The sequence below is a fragment of the Alexandromys fortis genome, unplaced genomic scaffold (genome assembly GCF_014885135.2).
Source record: "Alexandromys fortis isolate MF-2015 unplaced genomic scaffold, M_Fortis_MF-2015_v1.1 scaffold_127, whole genome shotgun sequence".
Taxonomy (NCBI): Eukaryota; Metazoa; Chordata; class Mammalia; order Rodentia; family Cricetidae; genus Alexandromys; species Alexandromys fortis.
The window spans coordinates 1,373,138-1,391,349 of NW_026068006.1; the positions used below are offsets into that span (position 1 = coordinate 1,373,138).

Consider the following 18,212-nt stretch of genomic DNA (forward strand, 5'->3'; position numbering starts at 1 on the left):
GTTTTTTTTTTTTTTTTTTTTTTTTTTTTTCTAACTGAAGCCCTGTTAGGTAGGAAGGTGCTTACTTGCAATCTCAGCATTTGGGTGACTAAGGCAGGAGGATCCCAGTTCAAGGTCAGCCTGGGCTGTGTCTGGAGGCCTTGTCTCAAAAACAAAATGAAATCAACAAAAGCGATACTGCTTCTTGCAGGGACATCATGGGAAGTGGGAAAAGATGTTTAACAACTTCTCCCATTAATGTTTCGGATGCTTGTAAGAAAAACTGTAGCGACAAAGGTCCTCCTTCAGCGGCTGAGCATTCTTCACCTGCCCTTGTCCCTTATTTATTAAGTGACACACAAGGAGTATCCCAGGCTGACAGCCACACCAGATCAGCCACTTGATAACCAGTGACCCGTTATGTAGGAGAAGGTTTTACTCACCTTGGATCTTAGGTTCTTCATATACAACATGGAGACGGTATTAAGGTCCAGGGGAAACTCAGCGTTGCCTGGGCTGTGATCCACAGCTGGCAGCTCAGCCATACTTCTGCATCTCTGCGTATCTTCCTTCTTTGCTCTGCCGGCCACAGTCAGAAGACACAGCCAAGCACATGTTCTGCAACCTACCCTGGCATTTCATGTAGCGCAGGTACGCCCAGGGGACATCTGGGAATTGTAGAGGAATGATTTTGTTTTCATGCCTGGTAGGAGCTATGGGCACTGCGACGGTAGAGGCCGGGGATGCGGTGTATATGGCAGCCCCCCTCCAGCAAATGATCCAGTCCAGATATGCATGCTGCTAAGGTTGAGAAGCTGACTGAAGGCACATGGTGCATACGGACTCCGGTATACGGGGACCATACAGTTCCACAGCAGCACTCGCTCGGAGGCCTAGGGCTTCACAAAGATCAGCAAGTTGCCTCCTTATGAGGTGTTCCCAGAAGTCCAACAGTTCCATGGCAGCAGGACACTCTGCATTACCCAAAACTCAACTGACTCCTCAACACAAGGCAACCACAAGGTGGTCTCTGGTGACTTGACCTTTCAGGTGTCATCCTGACAAGGATACCCACTTTAAAATCAACTGTTGTGTGAATTTCAAAGCAACTTTAAAATATTATACTTGAGACAAACATTAACTGAAACTCTCAGGGTTATCCCAGGGTTCCTTGGACCACTGCTTGAAAGCCACGTGTGTGAGGTTCTCTTCTCAGGCCTGGCTCTGGCTTAGGATGAGGAGTAAATGTAATCCCCAGTGGCCAGACTTTTCCACAGAACAGCTTAGCAATCATGAGACTGGCAGACTGGAAACCGAGCTCCATTGGCGTCTTACATCGGTCCCTTTCCTTCCTCATGGGGACCAACAGCACAGGACCAAAGCATGTGTGTCCTAGTCTCTTCCCACTCTCTGTCCACTCAGTCAAATTGCCCTAGGATCCTAGACTATCAGAAAATGACACTCACTTTTCCCTTTGCCATTGATGCTCCTCAGCTCAGTCCCAGCCATTACTCATTTTTCCAAAGCCCACGCTGCACAGCTTAGTCAGTGTCTTTCTCAAAGGAAACTGAGTGTCTTGAGGAGGAAGGAAAGAGCTTTGCATCTTCAGCGGATGCTCTGGTCCTAGTGCCTCCATTCTTGAGCTCTGTGGTTGGGGGCAGTCATTTTGCTGTCCTCTAGAGTTTCCTCACCTGTGGACAGATAGTCATGGTGTGTCCTCCCGTGTGCTTGAAGACGACTTAACCTCCGTAATTACTTAAATGGTTTTTTTGTGCTCATTATTAAACAAAAGAATGGTCTTTATTTGCATCATATGCACACACATGCATATATGTGTGTACCTGTCTGTACGTGTGTGTGTGTGTGTGTGTAGGTCAGAGAACAACTAAAACTTGTGAAAGTTGGTTCTCTCCTTCCATCATGTGGGTCCCAAGGAGTGAACTCAGGTCGTCAGGCATGCCAGCAATCACCTTTACTCACTAAACCATCTCACCTGCCCAAGAATGGTCTTTAAATACATTGTGTGGAACATCTCTTTGGAGACCAAGTCTTAGACAGAATCTCCCCGTGGATGATTCATTTGTACCTCGCCAGTGCCCACCACTGAGGATCGAAGTTTTAGAATGATTGTGCCACGCCCATTTCTTTTCTGCATTCGCGCCTATCTCTCATTTGTTGCACATATGCTTAGAAGCGGATCTGATTCCTTGAAATGACAACTCACTCCGTCAAGAGCATTTACAACCAGAATGGCTCAGCTCCTAAAATGTTTGTAGCAAATAGTGAAAGAGAGACAGGCTTCCTGATCAGCGTGGCTTCCTCATGGTTTTAGGTGCGGAGCCTTGGCCAACTATTCGATCCACGAACGTCAGGGCAGGTGCTGTGAAAGCTGTATGGGCTGAGTTCCATGTGCACATGGATCTTTCTCTGTGTGTAGGAATGAATTAGACGTCCCAGTAAGTTACAGATCATTGCTTTTCTCCTGGTGATCCCCTCTCAAAGGAAAACATCTTTAAGTTTACCTATGTGGGTCTTTGAAAAGCAGCATCATTTAAAAGACGACAGTTATTCGGCCAAATTAATTATGAAATCCAGGTCATGCACCAGTCTCAGTGATTATTTCTGAGAGTCGCTAGAAAGGAGCCCAGCCTCTGCACTTCTATTTCCACATCTTCTCTTAGACCAAGTGCCTGGGAAACAAGATTCGAGCAGATCAGTGTTTTCAACATGCTTTCCTGCTGCATTGTTAGTTATGGTTATTCTTCCTCAACGTACATTGCTGGGATGTTCTTGATGCAGCCAGAATGAAAGCCAGGTTGGTAGCGCTGGGAAAGCTGATGTCACTGCAGCACAAAGCTGGTCGGTTGCTCTGCAGGTGTCTTTTCTAAGGCCCATGAAGTCCAGGTTCCACAGGCAATGCTGAATTTCTCCTTTGTCTGAAGTCTTCTGACTAATCTTCCTAGAAGGTGCTCGCAGGTTCCATGAGCATCCGCTCCATGCGGTCACCCTCTCTGAAGTTGGGACTTTCCTCAATATTTTACCTTCCCTAGGCTCATGTTTGCAAATAAAGGGAACATCATGGAGGCAATTTCTATTCACTCTGAATGGTTCCTTCTGAAAGGAGAAGAAAGCACACACGTAATCACGTAATAAACACACACTGATTACTGTGCCTTGGCTGTGTAGGATGCTCTGGGGAAGGATTTATGACAGTTCTGGGAGGAAAGTGTTGGGGAACGGACAGGCGTTAGCATGCCACCAGCAGCATCTCAGGAAGGCGTCCTGGAATGAGGTAGGGAGCCCCCATTTGAGCTTTGCTCTATAGAATGTCATTGTTGCTTTTTCTGTAGGTTTGGTAGCAGTGTCCACCAAGGGCTAGGTTGTCCATTAGTGAAGCTTCTTCAAAGGTATACCAGCACACCCATGGTCTAGGCAGGTAGCAAAGCTTTGAACTTCACCTCAGCCATCCTTGCCTTACCGTGGTGATCTGTCCAGGGGAAGCGCTTCTGACTGCTGCTCATGGGAATGTCAGAGTTCTCCGTTTCTGCTGACCAGGGTGCTATTAGAAAGCCATCAATGTCACTGCTTTAGAGCAAGCACGTTTTATCATTCATAAGTACGGATGGGGCCTGTGCCGTGGGCCAGGCTCTGTCCTGTGCTCTTGACACACATCAGCTTTAAAATCAGAGGTCAGTGTCTTCGTGATGCTCACCCTGGAGTCGAGAGAACAGATTAGTCAGGGCTTCCAGAATACTTAGCTCATGTGCTAAGACGGCCACAACAAAACACTACACTCTGGGTGTCTTAAACAACAGATATTTGTGTCTTATATTTCTGGAGGCTGGAAGCCCGACATCAAGCTGTCAGAGGGTTTGATTTCTCCTGAGGCCTCTCTGCTCAGCTTGTAAATGGTTTCTTTTCTGTGTCCTCACCTGACCTTCCCCCATGTAGAGACATCTCTGGTGGTTCTCGTCATAAGAAGAACCACTGGCTTTGGATGCTGACCTGACCTGCATGCTTCACTGAACTAACTTCAGTGTCCCCTTAAAGTCCTAAAGCAAACACACTCACACCGGGAAGGCGGAAGTTCAGCTTTCATAGGGACAGGGTGGGAGGCACAATTCTGACCCTAACAGTAGAGTATTAAATGGTAAGTGCTCATATTTGGGAGAATAAAAAGATTAGAGCACGTTAGGAAGATTGGGAGTACAGTCGGGTGATGGATGGTTGGTGGAGACCTCACTGAGAACAGGGTATTTTAACCAGGGCTTTAGAGCGTGGTTTTGTTAATAAAGCACTCCAGGTAGAGGTGCAGTATGGCGAAGGAAGTCAGGGACATAGGGACCCAGGTTCTAATCCCAGCTCTACGGAGTTGTAATTGTGAGACCCGGAGATGTTCCTCTAGCTCTCAGGCCCCGTTTGCAAGTATGCCTACCATGCCCCTCAACCTGATGATCTAAAGCAAGCATTCTTAGAAACGGGAAAAGGCCCTAGACCAGGACTGTGTTAGCTGGGAGCCGAGTTTGTTAGGTTGGAATAGGCCAGGCTCTTTCTAAGAAGAGCTTCTAAGAACACAGCTGAGGATGAAATCAAGACAAATATGTCCTGTGTGCCACAGTGATGATTGGCACTGCAAGGGTCTTTGACGGGGTGGGTGGGACAGTGTGATAGGGCACTGCCTGTTTCCTGAGGCCTTTTCTGTGTGGTGTGCACAGGGGGAAGGCCTGGCCCAGAGTGGCCCGCCCGTAGAAATCACCCATCCCATGGCAGGCTGCTTAGCTCTGTCTGACTATGCTCTCCGTGGTTTCAAAAAAAAAAAAAAGAGCAAATGGGCACTAGTGAGCGAATTTGGGGGTTGGGTCATAGCCACATAGATTTCATAGTTCTGAAATCTGTGGTGGTGAAAAGGACGCCACTCTTAGGGACGTCTGTGCGGAAGCCCTTACAACTGTCCTTGCAGCTGTTCTATAAATCCAAAACTCTTCCGAAATATTTTTTCTTAAAAAAAAATCAAAACAGAACAACAACAACAACAAAAAACCCTGAAGCCCATTTTGCATGTGGAGGTGACCTAGGCCCTGCAGGCATTGGCTTACTCATGGTGACAGTACAAAGTACATGGGCCTGCGCGTGGGTCAGTAGTGCCCATTGGTGATAAGGTGAGATTAGTAGATCTCCAGTCCTGCTTTTCTCTTCGGCAGATTCGACATTCTCACCTTTCCCACCCACCCCAGGGGATCAGTTTTAGATACTGCCGCTGACTACTGATTTTGTTTCAATATTCGACAGCAGAATAATTTCGCGAGCCATTGTTTAATGATAGAATTAGCTGGAGAATGTTCTGAGAGGCCGGGGAGGCAACAGCATATGCAGGGAAGATGTTCAAAGAAACCGAGGGAAAAAATGCTCACATGCTTTGTAAAGACAGCACTTTTGAAAACATCCCGGGTTCCATATATGCTGAAGCGTACACCCAGCTGAGACCAAGGCTCATGGGGTGGGTGCACTCTATAGAGGTGATGTGCCCAGGACCTCGCCTTTTGGTCATTTTGTGGCCCCTCCAGCTGTTAAGCACAAGGTGAATTGTGGGTAACTTAGAGGGGGAATGGGGAGATACATACATGCATACATACATATATATCCCTTTCCCTTTCTCTCTTCTTTCTTCTTCTTATTTTTTGACAGCTGCAAACCAGAAGGAGCCTATGAATCTTAACTTTAAAGTGAAGGAGGAACCCAAGGAAGAGGAGGCCCTAAGCACGCCCTTGCCCCGGTCCAGCTACGTGTTCAGCCCAGAACCGGAAGTGGCCACCCCTAACCTCTCCGAGGACCCACTGACCCCCCAGGAAAGCAAGGGGAGCGTGCCAAGGCGTGACCTGTCTGCCAAAGCTGCCTCAGAACTTCTCATGAAGCTCTCAGGTACCCAGTAGATTCTAAAATATTTCCATTCTGGTCATTTCACGGGCAAGCCAACTGGACCATTTCCTGCACGGCTTATAATTAACCCGATGGCAGTGATAGCGTGGAAACAGCGAATTTAAGGAATGATCAGTTTGCTTGGCTTCAGTTCCTGTGTTAGACTGCATGAGTTTGTTCATTTTTATCTATCTGTGCTGCACCTCTCTAGACATTGGCTTCAGTTCCTGTGTTGGACATGTTGGGTTTGTCCGTTTCTCTCCGCACTCCATCTATTTATCTAGATACAGCTTTCTCTTTCTGGATATCACTAGAAATGAACATCACCAGAATTGGAGAGGATATTGGAGATGAAATTCGCAGGATTTCTTCTACTTGATCAAAATATCTTTTCTTAAGAGAAGATGCTGTGTCTTTTATAGATTTATACTACATTCTTTAAGGACCATTACAATATTTCCCTAGGCGTGGTGAGCAGTTGAGGTGGCACTCAAAGTACTTATCAACAGGCAGTTTTAAGGATCGAGAACTCCCTGGGGGAGGGTGGATTAATTAACCCGTTCTTAACGATGAATGGACGACTCCACTGATATCTAAACGTAGTCTTGACTTGTTGGATATAAGAGAAAATGGGCTATAAATTGAAGCTAGTGAATTTTGGATTTGGGGTAGCAGTGTCTACCTCATTCTCTGCAACAGGTAAACAATTTAGTGTCTTTTTGGTAGCAGGGTATGACTTTCAGAACATGGAAGAAAAAGCGGTATTGGTAATCCTACCTTTCAAGTGGTAGCTGTTCTCAGTTTGCTGCCTCCTGAGGGTAATTTTTAGGAACTGTGTTTGAAATGCTAATATGAATCAAAAGCTGTTTTTCATTGGGAACTTGCTGTGCTTGGAGGATGAAAGCAAGAGCTGCCTTCATGGTCCTCCTCTGCAAGCTGTAATTTCATTGGCAATTCTGACAGTGTTTCTGGTTCACTAGAAGGCTGGCAAGTAAGAAATTAATAGTGACTTACTTAGAGTCAGCATGTCAGAACAGCTGAAATTCCTGCATCTGCCAGTTGGTGGGGTTAAGAATTCTTGTCTTTGATATTAATTCAAACACCCTGGACTGTGAGGGGAACATGGCTTGCTGGTGACAGAGCACGACAGAGTCACTGTGGTCTTATGGAACTCCCTTTCCCCAGGCTTCACACGTGATGCTTACACTGACGGAGCTCTGCAAAGGTAGAAGCTGGGAAGGCAAAGTGGCCATGTTAGAGCCCGTATCAGTGTGTCCCTTCTGTGCCAAATATCTCAGAGATGCGATCAGCACTCTGCCATTATTACGTCCGTCAGTCCGCAGAGGTCACCCACCTCCGTTGTTCTCCCAGAGGTAGCTCTCCCAATACAGTGGCTTAAGCTCCCACTCCGCACTCACGCCTGTGCCCTCCTCGACGGTAGTAGTGCCATTTCAGAGTGTTCTACGTAGCTGCCACGGAGAGCCGAGGAGATGGCGAAAGTGCTGAATGAGACTTCAGGGCAGACGTTTGTAAGGAAAATATTTTATCTTAATCCCTTTTTTGTTTGTTTGTTTTTGAGGTGGGGTTTCTCTGTGGCTTTCGAACTTGTTCTAGAACTCGCTCTGTTGACCTTGAACTCACAGAGATCCACCTGTCTCTGCCTCCCGAGTGTTGGGATTAACACTACCCAGCAGCATCTTAATCCTTTTAGAAGACTTCATTTGAGAGACTGAATTAGGAAACTCTTTTCTAGACAATAATGAGACCTCCCCCCCCCCCCCACACACCCAAAGAGAAATGCTGCCAAGAACATCTAATGGTATTGTGGGCAATGAAGGCTCTAAGTGTATTCATTGATTTTTTTCATTGAGTGTGTGTGTGTGTGTGTGTGTGTGTGTGTGTGTGTCAGAGTTTAACGGAAGCTGAATGAGTGGTCCTGTTCCTGAAGGGCAACCACCCTTCATAACAAAGAAACAAACTCTCATGAAGACTGATAACTGTTTGCTTTCCTGAAAAGAAAATCCTGCGTAGACAAGACTTGGGTCAAGGATACATGCGTCCACATCCCCGCATTTCTGTGCTCTCATCAGCACTGTTTGAGGCTGAGTTCTTTGAGGGTATTAATAGTATTTTTCTTAATTTTATGAGCAGGTCAGGTGGCCATTAAAATAATTACCAACAGAATTAACAGTAAGAAACTTTTAAGGATAAAGAGTTTCCTATTATTCCTAGTGGAATATTGTAGAAAGTCTCATGCCCTTAAGATGGCTGTAGGTCTTTACTGTCGTCTAAATGTAGCCTCGATGTGCGCGGTGCAGGAGCAGTCAGCATGGGAATCTGTCCAGGGAGTCACAGCATCGTGGTGCTCTAGCATGCCATAACCAGGTCAACCTTATTTCCTTAAGTCCTAAGTTAGGTGAGTGAGCTAAAAACAATGTCTTTTCATCCCAAAGCCATGGGGTAAGAGGTTCCTTTCTTAGGAGTGAAGTAGATGCTCGGCTCTGTGGAGAGAACCATGCCTGTGATTCCAGGATGAGGAGACTGAGATAGGACTGAGAGTTTGAGGACAACCTGGGCTATACAGTGAGGCCCTGCCACTAAAGAAAACAAAAAAGTCAACGTCAGTGTTTCTCTTCACGAATAGATTAAGGCTCTTGCAAAAGTAGGGTATACAAGGAAGATGTCTTAAGCCCTCCATGTTCAAGATACCATTTCAACAGTTTCAACAGCCATGCCCTGAAAGACACCCAAGGAGGGGACCATCAGCACCTTCCGATTCCCTTGTAGACAGAGTAAGCATCCCCTTCCCAAAGCCAGTGCAGAGCCAGGGCAGCGGCTGCCTCCAGAGTCTTGTTCTAGGCATTCTGTGGACAGCTGTCCTCATGTCTTCCCAGCCTGCACAATCTCATTCACAGTCTCCTTCATCTTCTGCAAAAGCCTTTGGTCAGAAAGAACCTGTGTGAACAGCTCTAGGGGTCCCTTCTCAGTCAGTGGGTGTGTATTCAGGGACGCTAGTGGACGTCTGAACACTCTAAAGCCCCCCATACAGTCTAGCGATGATAACAATTTATGGTTAGGCACAGTAAGTTATTAGCAAATACAGCAATGTCTTTTGTTTGCTTTTTGAGACCAGGTCTCACTATGTAGCCCAGGCTGGCCTGGAACTCACAGAGGTCCGCCTGCCTCTGCCTCCCTGGTGCTGGGATTAAAGGCCACCACTGCCCTGCCTGGCTACAACAGTGTATTATAATACAAGTTGTCCAAACCTATAAATAGTTTGGAATTATCATTTATTTATTTGGGAACACAGTTGACTGAAGTAACCAACAACATGGAGGATGAAACCTCAGCTAAGGCAGGGAGATGACTGTATTCTAGCAACAGTGGTATATGGGAGATGCTTTTCTTTGTTTCTGTTTGACCCAAAGAACAGCCAAGGAAAAGGTTTTTCTTCTCTCTTTTCTTACTGATTTTCCTAATAGGTTTTCAGTGAATTAGCAAGAAGAAACTAGTCGGTGATTTGGGCTCTCTTCTGTTTCCGTGTTTAAATAGCTCATGTTCATTCCATAAGGATGAATGATCTGCACATGGCCCAGACACACATCATGTGTAGAAAGGGTGCTTTCCAAGTGAACACTTTCATTCTCTGGGGAAGCACACGTGAGCTAGAACCAGGCGAAACTCCCATGGCCTGTGTGCTGGGAGACGCTCCTTCTTGCTGTGGTCCAGATTCCCTTGCCAGCTGTTGACTGTGAAGTTGAGTGCGTGGCGGTGAGCTGACAGCGTAAAGAAAACAGCCCACTGAGGAAATGACTGGATGTCTGTGGCTACCTGCTGCTATGTGACACACAGCAGCCCAGACCATCAAACCCCCCTGCTAAGCCTGTGCTTGCCAAAGAAAATTCCCAAAGCCTTCATCTGGGGAAGCCAGCATCTCAGAGTTCAGCGCTGAGGATATGTGACATTAGACATGTTGGGAGCACGAGTCAAGCTACCTTCCGACTGAGTTGGTAATGTCTGGTGACCTGGTAGACCTAGGTCATGAATGTGGTCACAGAAGGGACATAATGCTGGAAGTGATGGGATGTTTACCTGGCGCTGTGCTTTGAAAGACGCGGGTAGGTGCCAGAGATAAGCAGAGCTGCCTCTCTTTATGGAATTGCACGTTGAATGGGAATGCATGTGTAGAATGTGCCGTGCACAGCTGGACAAACCTAAAGGAGCAGTTAAGAATGACATTAAAGATGGGCGTTGGTGGTGCACATCTTTAATTCCAGAACTTAGGAGTCAGAGGCAGGTGGATCTCTGTGAGTTCAAGGTCAGCCTGCTTTGTAGAGCAGTTTTGATGACAGGCAGGGCCACACAGAGAAACCTGTCTTGAGGGAAAACAAAAACAACAACAACAAAACAAAAAAAAAACCAAGAATGACATTTATAATGGAGAATTCTGGGGCTGGAGAGATGGCTCATTGGTTAAGAACATGTACTGAGGACAAGAGTTTGGCCCTGTCACCTTGTTGGGCAGCTCACAATCACCTGTAGCTCTAGACCCAGGGGGACCTGGCATCCCACCCCTCCACTTACCTCCATACACCCATTCTCTTTCCCCTGTACACACGGTTAAATGTATTTCTTTAAAAAGAAAAGAATTCCAGGCTGTGGAAATGGTTTATTGGGTAAAGTCCTTGCTATGCAAGCTTGAGGACTTGAATTCAGGTCCCCTTGTCCTATGTAAAAGCCAGGCATTGCAACACCTCCCTAATCCCAGCACTGGGAGATAAAGGAGCATCCCTGGGGCCGGTCGGTCTAGCCAATCATTGAGCTTCAGGTTTGCCGAGTGCTCTGTCCCCTAAACTGGGGTGGAAGGCATCAGATGACAGTCTGCCTTCCACACTTGCTTGTGTAGACATGTTTTTATTGGCATGTATGTTGTGTGTATGGATGTGTTTGGGAGCCAGAAGGCCATCAGATTGCCTGGAGCTGATGGTTGTAAGCAGGTTTGGGGAATTGAACACTAATCTTGTGCTGGTACTCTAACCCACTGGGCTCTTTCTCCAGCCTTGGTCTGTTTTCTTTATAAGCCATACAGTCTCCGATTTTCTTTATTTTATCAATAGAAAATAAACCGATACTAGGTAAACCTGAGAAAGGCGAAGTTTTAAAGTAAAGTAATCTCTGAGGTGGGCACAAATGAACCAGAGGACACGCAGACTGACTCCTGCCACAGTTTTGGTGGGGCCCTTTGCTTGTAAGTGCTAGAAGTCCCCTTCAGGGGGTCAGCAAGGAAAGAAGGCAACAGAATGTGCAGGCCTGGCCCTGGCTAATGGGTCCCAGGCAGGATGCAGCAGGCCCTCAGAACCCACGAGGCCCCTCCCGGCGCCTCTCTAGGCTTACAGGTGGGTTTTACTGTTCAGTCCAGAGGTGGGAAGCATTCAGGTTACCCCTGGTTCAGAAGAATGGCTAGGTAGCCTTCTTAATCCCAGTTCCAAATTCCAGCAGACTCCTTAGCTCCGATGAGGCCCACCAGTGGACACTTCTGTGTCGAGAGGTAAGGCCTTTTGGCAGACGTGTCTGATGTCTGTCCGCTCACCCTGTAAGACTGGTGGGGAGGTAGAAGAATGTCCAGAACTGAGTCTTTGGGTGGACAGCCGCATGCAGGACACCCAGACTTGGAGGAACAGTCTACAGCCGCTGTTATTTCAGCACTGCGTGGGAATGTGCTTCGGCCTTCCTCCCCGGGAGCAGCTCAGTGGAAGCCTGCCCACCCGGGCTGTGGCCTGGCCAGCCCCGGCTCTCAGAGTCACTGGGGCGTCAGAGACTCGTTCCTAAGGTCTGCTCCAGACTTAGCTGGTGAAGTCCTTCCAGCTCTGGGGTGAGGGCCTGGCAGCCTGTGTTCTGTTTGACAAGCTTTCCAAGTGACCCTGACTGCAGAACGTTGGCCTAGTGTGCCGAGTAAGTGGCTGGAGGAGTGAGAAGGGCCATCTGAACAGAGTGTTTCAGGTTCAAGCTCCATTAAATGTCCCTGTCTCCTTTAGAAAAAAAACCAAAACAATTCTTCTGTGCTGAGACCTCTTAATTTATCATGAAATGGTGGCGTCCAGCACTTTTGAAGAAGGACATGTATACCCATGAGACTGCGATAAAACCACTTTCTTTATGTTTATTGCAATTAAATTTCTGAATTTTTCCTGGGCATGTTGGTGTGGTTTTGGAGAAAGTCTCCCTATGTCACTGCAGACATCAAACACCATGCTGTAGATGTTTCCGCTCTGAAGAATTTCTTGAGAAAAATGAGAATTTTAGCGAAATTAATTTTTAGGCTGAAAACAGTTCGCTATTTTTCCTTTGGGAAGTAGCACTACTTTCTTGTAAACTTTCTTATATTTTGTCTTTTTGAGGTTTTCATGCGTGAGTACCCTGTGTTTACACGGAGCACACTTTAAGCAGTGTGTCTTTCTCTAGTCGGCTAGCTGTCCTTCACTATAACAAACACATGGTATAACTCCTTACAAAAGGGAAGTTAACTCCAGCTCAGGATTGGAGGTTCCAGTCTCTGAGTAATCAGCTCCATTGCCTGGGGCCTGTGGCGAGCCAGCACCTTACTGTGGCAAGTGTTTCAACCAAGTATAGCCAAGAAGTAAAAGAGAGGAAAAAGAGCTCGGGGTCTCACAGTCACCTGGGAGGACACACCCCCAATGACACGAAGACTTTCTCTAAGTTCCCACCTACTTAAGCCCCCAACCAGGAGTGCCACTTGGGGCGGGGGGGGTCAGCCTTTAACACGTGGGTGCTGGACATGTGTAAGACATAAGCTAGAGCATACCATGACATCAGTAATAATCTACGGGATGGAAATTACGTTTTATTTTATCATCACAAAATTTGCCTTCATCAACTTACAAGTTACTTAACCGAATAGTGGGGAAGATAGAGACCTTTTCAAACATTTTCGTCTATGTATTTGAGACAGGGATTTCTCTTCATAGTCCTGGGTTCACTCTGTAGACCAGGCTGGGTTTCAACTCACAGAGATCCACCTACTTCTGCTTCTTGAGTGCTGGGATTAAAGGTAGGCACCACCTTACCTAACCCTAACATATTTTTAAAACTTAATTTTACATGGTGCCTATGCTTCTATGTGTTTGCAAAAGCCACCTGTGGCTGAGGAGATGCCAGCAAATCTGTATAAAGTGCTAAAGGGCTGGGTTGATGAAATGTTGAGGGGCTCTGCTGTCGAGAAGGAACACGCACCTGTGTTCCGTCCCCCGGAGCTGCAGGATGGAGGGAAAACACCAACTCTGGCAGACTGACCTCTGACCCGTGCACATGTACCATGGCACAGGCAACATACACACACACACACACACACACACACACACACACACACTATTTTCTCTCCTTGTTTTTCCACTTGTCAAGTCTTTGACCGTGGCAGCTGCGTAGTCTGATCAGACCCACGTTGGAAACCGCTTTTGAATTTGCAGCTGTCCGCACACACGGAGAGGCGCACTGAGTATGGCATTGTCCTGGAGGTGGGCATAGTTCAGGTTGTGCTTTACAGAGGGTTCCAGGTTGTTGGTCATTGATGTTTTGTTTTAAATATTATCTCAATAAAAACAGATTTTTATTGAGCCAGGTGTGGCAATCTAGGCCTATCTATAAGCATAGATCTCTGGATGCAGAGACAAGGTGCAGAAGGATCCCAAGTTTTCAACCAGCCCGAACTTCCCTGAAGGCTAGGGACACACGGCTCTTTTGGTGAAGTGAGGACATGATTTTGACCCTAGAGCCCGTATGAGCACAGGTGTTTTGGTGTGCATTTGGCATCCAGGCACTGGGAAGCTGGAGACAAGTGGATTCCTGGGACTCAACGGCCAGCCAGCATAGCCTGCAATATATCAGTAAGAGACCCTGTCTTTAAAGGGGGGGGGCGGTAGAGGATGTCCTCTGACCTCAATACAGGCCCCCACACCCCCATCTTTGTGATTCATGCACACTAGGTAACATTTAGTCATCTGAAGCCTGTGACTCTGGTGATCTTCTGTGGAAACTGTGTATCCAGTAACATATCTAGCTCCAGAATATTCCTCCATCCCTGGAGGAGGCTCAAACATAGCAGCATTCCCCTTCAGTGTCTCAGCATTTGATACGATTTGCTTACTCGGGACACATCCTACAAGTGAACTCATGTGGTCTTTTTGTCTGACTTTTCAGCATGTTGCCGTGGTCTGCCAATTCCAGTTTTCAAATAGCATGTCATTTATTTTGGGAGTGGGCACCACTGATGTGGAGATCAGAAAACAACTTGGAGTTGGCTCTCTCAATCAAGTGAGTCGAGGCGCTGGACTCTAGCGGCTGCTTGGTGGCAGGCATCTTTCTCTGTTGACTGTCTCACTGGCTTCTCTGTATCGATTCTGTTTTCCTTTTTATGGCTGAATATTGACAGTTGTATGGATACATTGTATTTCCCTTGCCCTTTAATGGATTGTGTCCCAGTCTTTGCCGTTATGGATGTTCCTGGGCAGGTTTCCATGTGGACTTACGGTTTTAATCGTCTTGGGTATATCCTGTGCTGTGTAGTTGGGTTACCTGGGAACTCCCTTTAACAGTTTAGAGACCTGCTGGATGTTTTCTCCAAGGCTACAGCAGTATTCTTTATCCCTTGTAGGATGTATGAGGTTTCAACTTCTGCATGGCCTTATGAAAACTTATTACCATTTTTTTTTATTGGAACCACCATAATGGCACAACCTAGCAATTTCACTAAGGTTTAGATTTGTCGAGTCTACGATGAGTTTGATACAGTTTCACACCCTACTTAGTACTTGAAGGGCTTCTCTGAAGAAACATCTCTTACAGTTCTTTGTTCGCCTTTCGCTTGGGTTACTTTTGGATTTGTTCCTTTGTTTGTTTGGTTTGCTTTGGGCTCATTGAAATTTCTCATATTATGTCTGACAAGTCTTGTCAGAGAGATGAATGGCAGACCTCCCCCCGCCCATTTTGGTGTGTTTTCACGAGAGCTTTGCTTACAACACAGAAGTGTTTGCATTTGATGGAGCCCAGTTCAGTTTTTGTTCCTTTTGTTGCCTATAAATGCCATTCTATTTTCTGTAATTCTAAAAATTAACTAAATGCAGAGTAGTTTAATACTAAAAGGAAAACCCATCTTCCCTTATATTAGCAGAGTGTCATTTAATTTGCAGGGATATTAAGCCTATGAAGCCTAATTTATTGAATTATGCCTATCCAGTTGAGGTGACCTCTCTAATTTTTTGATTTGTGTGTTAGCGTCCTCAGGGTGATGACCAAGTATTTTTGCATGTTAACTTTATAAGTCATTTTCAAGGGATGCAACAAGCAGCGGACTTGTAATGAACGCCCAGAACTCTTTTCTTGCTGCCTCGCTCACTTCTTGACCCCACCTCCATATATGTGTATGTGTGTATGTATGTTTGTATGTATTGTGTACTCACACAGTCTATGAGCTGGGGACTAAATCTAAAGAAGTAATTACACTTTTAAGATCACCTGTAAACTCAGAGAAGGAGCAACATGGAATATCACATATGTATTTTATATAAATAAGGGGCAGAGCACTTTAACGAGATAAAAACTTGATGTGTTTCTGTATGCAGAGATATTTGTTGAAGGCTGAGAGATCCTGTTGAACTCAGAGGGAACACAGTGCTATTAATATTCTGCCCGTCTGAGCAGGACTGAATGAGAAGTCGTTGCACCCTGGAAGGCTGTCCCCCTCTCAGCTAAGAGGGAGGAGGGAGATCCTGCTTATACAGCCGATCCACCTCACTCCGTTCTGCCCAGAAGAGCCTCCTGTTATTTTATAATTCTGCACACTACTTACAAAATCTTAGGCTTCTGTACCTGAATGGCTCTTGCCGCCTTCTATATCCTCCCCCACCCCCGTCAAACTCGGGTCTCCAGGGCCTGCACTCAGCACCTCCTTTTCCCCCTTTTAGCCCTGGCCCCTCTGGCCACCCTTTGTGCTTTCTTAACCAGCTTCCTCCTGCCTCCCACACTGAAGCCTGGATTCGGAAAGTCCAGACTCAAAGGGCTCTTGTTTTATTATCATTTCCTTCTTGCATAGCTGCATATGTTAATAGAGCCACGGAAATTTGTATTGGCTGGTGTTCCCAGAAACCAGGCAAGCCCTCTGCAAGGAATTTCATAGGCTACGCCTTCACATCGGCTGCCTTTTCTGTTTGACTGTCTCTGAACTGAGGCGCAGTGGAGTCTCCATACTGAGAGACTGGATAGGGTTGCTCAGTAGGGGTAGGGGCTGATGGGTGGGGCCCTCAGCTGGTCCTGTGGGATAGTCACAGAACATCTCGGAAGTGTGTTTGTAGGCTAGTGTCCCTGCTTGCATGCTATTTTCTGTATGTCCCTGGGATAAATGACTAGCAACATCGTAATATGGCATCAACAGCTTCCAAACAAGCCATTGGCAACTGCTTTCCCATGGACAGTGCTGGGCAGAGCTTAGTTAGCTGAGGTCTCTGATTGCAATATGGACGCGTTATACCGCTGCTGGCGGTCTTCTTCAGAAGACACCTTGCCAAGTGCAGGTGGGACCTTGGTTCAGTCCTTGTTGCATTGTGTGTGTGTGTGTGGTTGTGTCTCTTGACCCCCCCCACCCCGGCTCCCCAGCCTTTCCCCCTGCATGTTACTCCAGACATAATCCAGTGAGAGAGAGCAAAAAAAAAAATCCTATTTTTCTCAATGAGACTAGAATATTCTTATTCTGCATCAGCTTTTCTTCTCACTGCCTTCCCCTTAGCTGACTCATGTCAAAGAAGGGGAAGATGCGCATATGTAATTAAATCCCGTGAATCCCTAGCTCATCAGGGTAGTGCTGGCATCAGGGACCTACCTGGAGAAGGGAATCCTCACTGTGGAGTAGCAGGCCCTCTGCCAAGTGGCTGAGTCACCCCCAGCAGGAGCCCTTCTGGAATCTGTGCAGGGCTTCCGCACATGCTCACTCTGGGAGCCCGTACAGGCAGAGCCAGGGAGACCCATTTCCATTGGACAGGAGTCCGTCCATGTAGCCTGAGGTTGGAAAAACCTTCATGAAGAGATGATCTGGCTTGGCTTCTGTTACTCTTTATGACAGCTCATGATTTAACAGTGGTGTTTTTCTCCTGGTCAAAGTGCGGGGACGATGGTGTTCCTTTGGAAGAGATCTTTGTCTTCCTTCCCAATAATTCTCTTCTTAACTCCACCCCTGTGTATGTTTCCCTGCATAAATCAGACTGCGTTTGTGCTGTGGCTTGATTTACTTCCCTGTTTCCAACAGCTGGAACCGCACATTTCCTGGTTTCCTGTGGCTCGCCCTGTGCTTATGTGCCTTATCTCCGCAGCTGGAGAAGTGAGAAGGCCTCAGAGTATACGCCTGCACAACCCGGGCAGTTTGCTTCGGTCTCCAAGTCAGGTGGCCAGTGTTTAAAGCCTGAGTTACGAGCCATTTCCTTACTTTCTACCCCTGCCGTCAGAGCTCTGTAAACTCACTGTTGGCCTAAACGGTTTACTCTTGGGGTAGAGGACGTTCATGGGAAGGCCTTACAGATGCTTATTGTGAGCCACACAGAGAAGGCTGAAGGTAACTAACAGCCCCTTTAAGTCAGGAGGGAAAGGGACCAGCAAAAGGCTTAAGTATGAAGAGTGAAGTAGGGCCCTTGCTTTGGTCCGAACATTCAGACAGGGCCAGGAACCTTCCTTGGCCTGCGGGGTGAGGGCATTTAATCAGGATGCAGGGTAGTCTTCTTTAAACGCCTTCCGCTACTGCAGTGTGCAGTTGCGTGTTGGGCCCAGGGGTTGCCTTGCGTGCAGACGCTGTGTGCTGTTTCCTATCAGCATTGTTTCTTCTAGAAAGCTCTTCCTCTCTCACTGTGTTTTCTGGGCATCCCCAGAGCTGGTGCAGATTCTGTGTTTAACGGTGGTTGTTTGATTTTTAGGCCTAGATAACATATACTCCCAATATCCAAATCTGGATAGCTATCCCTCCCTTCCCTTGAGCCCCAGCACCTGGGAGAACGGGACACAGGAACCAGAGAAAACAGAAAGGAAATGAGTCGCTTGCGCCACTTGTAAGAAAGTTTGATTCAGAAGACATTAGTGAAGGTTGTTGAAGCCCAGCCAGGGTTCATTAGGAGGATACCCACACATTCCACATCTCAACCCCATGGGAAACCAAGTCCTGGGGACGGGGATGTCTGGAGCCCTGTGCTTGGTTTTGGTTGTGAAGGCTTTGATTTTGCCAGAGCAGGTAAAGGTTTCTTAGGGCCCAGTGAGCCCTGCTCTTT

The 18,212-nt window shown here is 46.9% G+C and overlaps 1 protein-coding gene across 8 annotated transcripts in view; it reads left to right on the forward strand.

The window, feature by feature from the left end:
- Positions 1–18,212, forward strand: part of Znf827 (zinc finger protein 827) — a 183,397-nt gene that overhangs the window by 71,317 nt on the left and 93,868 nt on the right. For 3 of the 8 annotated variants that reach the window (XM_050161497.1, XM_050161500.1, XM_050161499.1), the window contains exon 5: positions 5,665–5,898. The exons of the other annotated variants lie outside the window; for them this stretch is intronic. In XM_050161497.1, the coding sequence (XP_050017454.1) occupies positions 5,665–5,898 (234 nt within the window). The remainder of the gene's footprint in view (positions 1–5,664; positions 5,899–18,212) is intronic. 8 annotated transcript variants of the gene reach the window in all.